The sequence below is a fragment of the Lolium perenne genome, chromosome 6, assembly GCF_019359855.2.
Source record: "Lolium perenne isolate Kyuss_39 chromosome 6, Kyuss_2.0, whole genome shotgun sequence".
Taxonomy (NCBI): domain Eukaryota; kingdom Viridiplantae; phylum Streptophyta; class Magnoliopsida; order Poales; family Poaceae; genus Lolium; species Lolium perenne.
Genome location: NC_067249.2, coordinates 144444276 through 144452784, shown reverse-complemented (window position 1 = coordinate 144452784; position 8509 = coordinate 144444276). Strand labels below are relative to the sequence as shown.

The following is an 8509-nucleotide window of genomic DNA, read 5'->3' as shown; positions in this document are numbered from 1 at the left end:
TTTTTTTAAGTTTGCAGTGTTTCCAAAATGCATTAATAGGTAGAACAAAGGAGTGGAATATCATCGCATGTTGAATCCTACATGAATTGAATAAGAAAAGCTTTTGCCTCGTTTAAAAATTCTGCATGAATTGAATTTCATACATAGGAAATTGTAATATGTGTCCTTTGGTTGCATTATAGGAAACACACATGAATTTTTCTATAGGGTTAATTCCATGAGGGTTGACATAAGGAATTTTCACTCTATTGAATTGTATGTAAAGTATACCACGAAAAAAATACCTACGGATTCAACTCTTACAAACAACACAAGCACTAAAGAAAAACTTCCCAAGGAACACACTACTCAAAATTGTATACAAATCCTTTTAACAAAAATAAAGCCCTTACAATGGGCGAATTCTAAGTTCGGTACTCCCTCCGTTTCTTATTAGTTGTTTCTGATTTAGTAGAAAACTGCACTAAATCTGCAACAACTAATATAAAATAGAGAGAGTATTATATAAGAAACTAATATCTTATTAAGATGATACTATTTGCTGCTGACTGAGATTGACAATTTGAATTAAAAAAATGTACCCTAGCCTCCTCCCCCAATTATCTCTTCCTCTCTCTCTTGTTTAATGAGGGTCGCTATATCGTCATTAATATAGTCTCATACTCCCTTCGGTTTCGGGTTCATAGATCTTGCTTGTATTCCTAGGTTATCACTTTAAACCATCGTAATTATATGATATATATTTATAATTCATATTATTTAGCGGTAATTTAATTCGGCTCCCGGGTGCGTATGCTCCCTCTACCAAAAAGTTATATTTTCAAATGTCGATAAATTTTGGAAAAAAATTTACATGTACATCTCAAAAATATATTTGTGTTCTTCAAGTTTCGCGAGGAGCCAACTTTTTTGTGGTTTATGTAAAAAAGTGAAAGTTTATCTTCTGAAAAGGCTTATTTTTAGCATTGAATTTTATCTTTTTTACACACGCCACACGATAAGTCGTTTTTTCATGAAACGGCTTTATGAGCATGTAGCACGTGAAGATGTACGTGCGAATTTTTCGTTTCAGTTTTTTGAAATTTTAAAATATGTGTAACATGCATATTAAAATAAAGGAAGCATATGCTCCCATGTGCCAAAATACCACTCTCTTTATTTAGGCTATTTTTTGATCTAGGGATACATGAAGGACTAATAAACAAGTTAGTACGGAGTAGCTCCTTTTTTAGAGGTAATTGTACTTTGATAACTTGGTTTAGTGCTATGGTGACAATCCACTATATCTCAAAGCAAACACCTCCTTCACTAAAGAAAACTTGTTAACTTCTCCATCAATGCAAGTGCAACCCCGCGCACTCCTCTCCCTTTATAAGCACCAGCCCCCCCTCGGAGAAAAGATCTCACACTAGCTCGAAAGCAGGGAGGAGATAGGAAGTCAGACATATCGAGTTGATTAACTAGCTAGCGAGAAGAAACTAAGATTACATCCATCCCCTTCATGGCCGGCCTGAGCGTGCTCCTAGAGACACCCGAGAGCAGCTGCATCAGGCCCCAGATCGTCAGCAAGGCCACCCTCCATAGCCCCAAGACCCCCTCCTCGTCCTCCCCGTGGTCGCCGGCGGCGCCGCCCGCCCCGAGCGCTACCGGCTCCTTCCTCCAGCGCTGCTTCCTGTGCCACAAGGATCTCGCCGAGAACAATGACATCTACATGTACAGGTCAGCTTGCTAGGTTTCTTGCGCAGCTAGCTACACCATGAAACTATCTCCACTCCATGCACCTCGCAGAGGTAGCTAGCTACCTAGCTTGTTGGTGCATATGTCTAACGCTGTACGTCGATCGATCCTTGGCGCAGAGGTGACAAGGCGTTCTGCAGCGTGGAGTGCCGTTGCAGGCAGATCTTCATCGACGAGGACGCCGGCAGCAGCAGCAGCTTCTGCAACAACGGCGCCTCCGCGCGCTCCGGCCGCCGTGCCAGTGCCACCGGCGGCGGCGGCGTCGTCAGCTTCGCGTACTGATGTGCCCCACCACCGAACAACCGGACGCACATACATGAACGTAGCGTACGTGTGCGAAAGCAACAAGAAAAAGAAAAGCGAGCTGTTTTAAGTAGAGCTGGTACTAGTAGTACGTGACAGCTCGTCGGCGCGGGGCCCGCGCACGGGGAGCGTACGTGTCTCGCGGTCGTACCTAACGGATAAGACGGCCGGACAGCTGGCCCCACCTGACCTGAAGCGGATCAGGATCCTCCAGTGAAATGACGACACTTTTTTTATATCTTCTTTATTGTCACGTCTCCTCTCCACCCGGTGGAGATTAGCGTCTGCACGCAAGGTTAATCAATTAACTAATCATGGCGAGAGGTGAGCTCAGGAATCTGTGATCTGCAGCGAGAGCATTGCAGATTGAGTGATTAGGATACAGAGGTTTGGTTTGACCTGACTAACGTCTCACAAGGAGATTGTCGGGGGGAAGACCCCGGATAGGGCAATGGACGCGGAGCAGCCGGCTGGCCACTGGCCGGCTCGCGGCAAAGGCCGGCTGAGGAGCAGCCGGCTGGCGCCGTGGCCGGCTGGTCTGGAAGCCGGCTGGCTCTAGGTCCTAGTCGGCCTGGCTACGGCCACCAATGCTGTAGTTGGGCCGGCTTCTACAAGCCATATCCGTGGGGTTTGTACCTCCAGGACTCGAGGCTGGCGAGTCTTGCACTGGAAGGAACCGGGCAGGTGATCCGGGTTCCCAAAGTCCACGCTGACTCCATCTTCCGTGAAACGCGGGGCACTGTGGAGCAATAGTGCCTCGCGTCGGACAGGCCGTCAGGGCTTACGACGATCCGTATCGGGTCTGATGGTGACGGCGACAGGGACACCTCCTCCATACCGCTGACCGTGGCGGCCGGATGGGACAGGCCACGATGCTTCAACCACTCCTGACGTCACCGCCTCGGGAAGGAGCGGAAGCCGGAGCCGGCCCACCGGCCAAGAAACTATAGGGTCTTATATGTAAAGTGCGGTACCTATATAAGCCGCACTACCCCCTCTCGTGCGGGGGATCGATCATTTATTGTTCTCACCCACCTACAGAGCTGCCCTGAGAGAGAGACCATAGTCTTCCTTAGCCTCTCAGGAGCAGCCAGACACAGCTCTAGGAGCACCATTGTACTGTGTGATCATCATATACACTCATAGCAGGAGTAGAGGTTTTACCTCCATCGGAGGGCCTCGAACCCGGGTACGTCGCCGTGTCGCTCGTGCCCATACCGCATCCGGATACCGCCGTGAGATCTCTCGGGAACCACTTCGATTAGCCACCCTATGGCATATGCCGTGACGATACCACGACATTTGGCGCCCACCGTGGGGCATTCGGCATCCTCGGCCGGTGTCTTCATCGGACGGGCCTCACCACCACCACCGGCGAGCGAGTCGCTTCGGGCTTGATCCGGAGATTCGGCTCCCTCGACTGCGTCGGCGACAACGCTGGCTGCTTCGCCGACCGGCCCTTCCCAGCCGGCGGCGGCATCATCTCCTTCGGCGGCTTCGACGTCTACGTCGCCACCGTCGCACCGCCGCGCTACCCGCGGCGGTGCTGCGCTGCGCTAGCCCTCCTCCGCGAGCCGGCAGCAGCGCTCCCGCCAGCCCCGCCGTCGTGCAAGTCATGATGGCTGGCGACGAGCTCCCCACCAAGAACCCGCGCATGCGCGGCCCCGACTGGAGCGCAACATCGACCCCAATGCCTCCGGCTCGGGCCCAAAAGCGCCACCACCGCCGTCCCGGCCGGATGCAGTCCGGCAAAGTTGAGCACCCCGCTCACGCTGGCGGAGACCCCACCGCCATCGAGGCGGACTTGGAGCGCACCGCCGGCTCCTCCTCAAGCAAACCGAAGAACCGGCTGCCGCTAAGCGCCGATGGAGATCACCCAGCGCGAGTACAACCGCGCCCACGGCCTCACTCCGTGCGGCGACGAGCCAAGCCGAGCCGGCCACATCCGCCGCAGGGCCGCGACCTCGGCGCGAGATCGCCCGCGACGGCGCTCCTTCGCCGGCTCCGTCCGCGGAGCTCCCCGTCTACAACACCCCCGACAAGAACATGCGCGCGGCGTGGCCGCCGCAGAAGAGTTGAACCGCCTTCGGGCGAAGAGTTACGCCGCCGGACCGGGCGGGTGACCGAGCCGCTCAACGCAGCCAACAGGCAGATCGCCGACCCCGTGTATGTCGATGCCCCCGGAGCTTCTCACGCTCGTGGGGCTGCAGTGCAACGACGGGAAGGCGCCAGGGGACACGGCCGAGTCCTCCTCCCGACACCAAGCCGGCGCCATGATTCCCGGGCCACGCACGGCTCGGGCCGGCCAAGCCACCAGCCGAGCGGCGGCGAGCCGCAGCCGGCCCCCTCCAAGCCGGAACCGGGAGCAAGACTGCGGGCCCCGCCGTCATCACCGACCGGCTCCGAAGCAAGCGGCGCGCGCCAGCCGGCACACTCCCGGCTGGGCCCGCGCATCGAGCCCGCCGACGCCCGAGACCGCCTCGGCCGGCTGGTGCAATCCCGCATCGCGGAAGAAGAGGGCCAGCCGGCCCAAAGTGCTTCGGGCCGCGGATCCTCAACGAGCCCATGGTCGAGGGCTTCCGGCTCCCGCGCGACACCCCCAAGTACGACGGCACCACCAAGCCGGAGGATCGGCTGCTGGACTACTCCACGGCGGTCGGCATCGCCAAGGGCAACAAGCGCTGGGCTGTGCGTTACTCCCCCCTCATGCTACTCGGCTCCGCCCGCACGTGGCTCAACAACCTGCCAGCCGGCAGCATAAACGGCTGGCTGGACTTCGAAGCCGCCTTCATCAGCAACTTCACCGGCACTTATCGCCGACCGGGTCGCCCTCAACAGCTTGAGATGTGCAAGCAGGGCCCCGACGAGACGGATCGCGCGTACCTGACGCGCTGGTGCGAGATGCGCAACTCTTGCGAGGGCGTGCACGAGATGCAAGCCATCAGCTTCTTCATGGGAGGCTGCCGACCCAACACCATGCTGTGGCACAAGCTGCGCCGCAGCGAGCCCAAGACGATGGCCGCCCTGATGGTCATCGCAGACAAGTCTGTGGCGGCGAGAAGAAGCCGGCAAGGCGCCGGCTGATGTTTCACCGGCCCCAGCAAGACGGGACAACAACAAGCCGGCCGAGGGCGCCTCGCACGGCAGCCGGCGGGACAACTACCGCGGCAAGCGTCACAGCGACCAGCCGGACCGCCGGTACGGCTCCGCCCACGTGGCCGCCGTGCAGGACAACGCGGCAGGCGGCAGCCGCCGCCAGAAGCAAGACCGGCAGTGGAAGCCGAAGTACACCTTCGAGCAAATGCTCGACTCGCCGTGCAAATACCACAGCGGCAAGAACCCCTCCAACCACACCACCCGCGACTGCCACTTCATGAAGCGGCTGACAAGCGGTGAACCCCTCCCGCCTCCACCCCCGCCTCCACGGTGGGCGCCAAATGTCGTGGTATCGTCACGGCATATGCCATAGGGTGGCTAATCGAAGTGGTTCCTGAGAGATCTCACGGCGGTATCCGGATGCGGGTATGGGCACGAGCGACATGGCGACGTACCCAGGTTCGAGGCCCTCCGATGGAGGTAAAACCTCTACTCCTGCTATGAGTGTATATGATGATCACACAGTACAATGGTGCTCCTAGAGCTGTGTCTGGCTGCTCCTGAGAGGCTAAGGAAGACTATGGTCTCTCTCTCAGGGCAGCTCTGTAGGTGGGTGAGAACAATAAATGATCGATCCCCCGCACGAGAGGGGGTAGTGCGGCTTATATAGGTACCGGCACTTTACATATAAGACCCTATAGTTTTACTGGCCGGCTGGGCCGGCTCCGGCTTCCGCTCCTTCCCGAGGCGGTGACGTCAGGAGTGGTTGAAGCATCGTGGCCTGTCCCATCCGGCTGCCACGGTCAGCGGTATGGAGGAGGTGTCCCTGTCGCCGTCAGCCACTGTACCCAGTACGGATCGTCGTAAGCCCTGACGGCCTGTCCGACGCGAGGCACTATTGCTCCACAGTGCCCCGCGTTTCACGGAAGATGGAGTCAGCGTGGACTTTGGGAACCCGGATCACCTGCCCGGTTCCTTCCAGTGCAAGACTCGCCAGCCTCGAGTCGGTCTGAGGTACAAACCCCAGTCGGATATGGCTTGTAGAAGCCGGCCCAACTACAGCATTGGTGGCCGTAGCCAGGCCGACTAGGACCTAGAGCCAGCCGGCTTCCAGACCAGCCGGCCACGGCGCCAGCCGGCTGCTCCTCAGCCGGCCTTTGCCGCGAGCCGGCCAGTGGCCAGCCGGCTGCTCCGCGTCCATTGCCCTATCCGGGGTCTTCCCGACATTAGCCCCGAAGGCTGGCAAGGTCCCGCGGCTTAGAAGGACCTAGGCAGGTTTTCCTGGCTTCTCGAATATATTAGACGGCACTTGGAGGGGCCGACTGAGAATTTCCACCCAGCCGGCTGCGCCCTCATCCGGCTCGTTCCTGCCGGCTGCTTCCAGCCGGCCGCTTTTTATACTTGTGCAGTTTTCGCTTTCTCGCAAGATCTGATGGCGCCTCCGCCTTGCTGATGAATTTTGGCTCGAGTGGAACTTCTTGTCCGGCTCCGGCTCGCTGCGCGCCGGAGTCTCCGCCGCCTCGGGTTCTGCGCCCGACTTGACCGGCCTGACGCCGGGGCCTGCTGCCGCCGGTTCGTCTGGTCACATCAATGTCCCTCCGGATCCGGTGCGGTAGTGGGCGACGTGGTGTGGCCGTTTCTGGTAACGGTAGCGGTCGTGGGAGGAGTTATGGCGCAGTAAATCCGGAGACGTGGCCCACGTCGGCCACTTGGAGGCCAACCGCCGCGGTCGGCTATAAATGCCGCGGGGGCGGTACCGAGGCGGCACTTGCCCCTTTCTTCTTCCTCGCGCTCCTGCCTTGCTCCTTCGCTTCGCTCGAGCTCTTCGCTGCTCCGACGCCGTTCTTCTGGCGAATCTCAGCGGGCGGTCGCCCCGACGATCCTCCGCCGAGCTACCGCCGCAAGCCCGCCAATCCGGCGCCACGGGGCCACGCGCATCGACGGCGCGCTCTTCTCCACCGCGATCTTCTCCGGCGAGGAGCGGCTCTTCTTCGCCCTTCCGCCTCTCTTGGACCTCCTCTTCTTCGTCCTCGATGGCCCAGCCGAGCGGCTCCTGGAAGGGCTCCTACATGCAAGACGACGACATTGCCCGGTTCGTGCGCCTCCGCCGCATCCCGGCGGGGGTGATTACCAGGGCGCCGGGCGAGGAGCAGGAGCCTCGGCCGGAGCCCGGCGAACGCGTGGTCTTCGGCGCGCATCTCGACCGCGGATTGGGTCTGCCGGCTTCCGACTTCTTCCGCCGGTTCCTTGATCACTTCGGCCTGCAGCCGCACCACCTGCCGGCCAACGCCATGATCCTCCTCAGCTGCTACGTGGCCTTCATGGAAGGCTACGCCGGCTTGTGGCCGGACGTGGAGTTTTGGAGCCGGCTCTTCTACATCAAGGCGCAGACGACCGAAGGCCGCCTGAGGACCTGCGGCGCCGCCTCCATCTATCCCCGTACGGGTACGTCCTTCCCGCGGATTCCATTGTCGATTACGTAAGGGTGGCAGATGTCCTTCTTTTATGTGCGGAACGAAAGCCCGGCCTTCGACCGGCTCAATCTGCCTGAATTCAACCCGGCCCCGCCAGTCGGCCGGATCAACTGGGGCTTCAACGCCAAGTCCTCGAACCCGGACGCGGAGGTGAACCTCCTGTGGGACTTCCTGGGCAATTGCGTCTCGGAGGGCCGGCTGAGTGCCGAGGACCTCCTCTGCACCTACATCTCGCGCCGGGTCGTACCGCTCCAGTGGCGCGTCCACAAGATCGGCCACATGTCCGGCTTGCTCGACCCGACACGGACGTCGAAGTTGGAGCTCTCCAAGGCCCAGGTGGCTCACCGGGTGAACAACATCACCAAGGCCAACATGCCGGACAAGCTGGGGGCGGGGGCTGGCGCCTTACGATCGGGAGCAGCCGCTGAACTGGTAAGTTGATGTTTTCCGTCTTCCGACTTGCGGCAGCGTGGCCGACTCGGTATTTATCTTGTCTTGTTTTCAGCTTTTCGTCCGCCAAGGCATCGAGGATGGCGACTTGGCGACGAAGGTCTGGACGCCGGATCTCGTTGACCCGGCTGACTTAGCCGGCGACCAAGCTGGCGACGACGACCTGCTGGTGGCGCAGGATCAGGGCGGCCAGGGGGAGCATAACCCACCGCCTTCGCCTGAGCATGAGCAGGAGCAGGAGCAGGAGCCGCTGCAGGCGGAGCCGGCCCAGTCCGGCACGGGGGCCATCCCGGCGGTGCCTCTGCGCGCGGCGCCGCCTACTAGCACGGCGACTTCTGCGCCGAAGGGGAGGAAGCGGGCCGGCGTCGGGTCCACGGCCGCTTCGGAGGCGAGGGCCAAGAAACAGCGCCGGCTGGCGCCCAAGAAGGTCCCGGAGAAAGCCGGGTGAG

General features: G+C 59.1%; 1 protein-coding gene across 1 annotated transcript; it reads left to right on the top strand.

Moving 5' to 3' along the window:
- Positions 1–1387: 1387 nt before the first annotated feature.
- On the top strand, positions 1388–2293 carry LOC127307343 (uncharacterized). The gene is made up of 2 exons (XM_051338079.2): positions 1388–1719; positions 1857–2293. Exons 1-2 carry the CDS (start codon positions 1502–1504, stop codon positions 2017–2019), a joined length of 381 nt encoding a protein of 126 aa, XP_051194039.1. The 5' UTR covers positions 1388–1501; the 3' UTR covers positions 2020–2293.
- The last annotated feature ends 6216 nt before the right edge of the window (positions 2294–8509 follow it).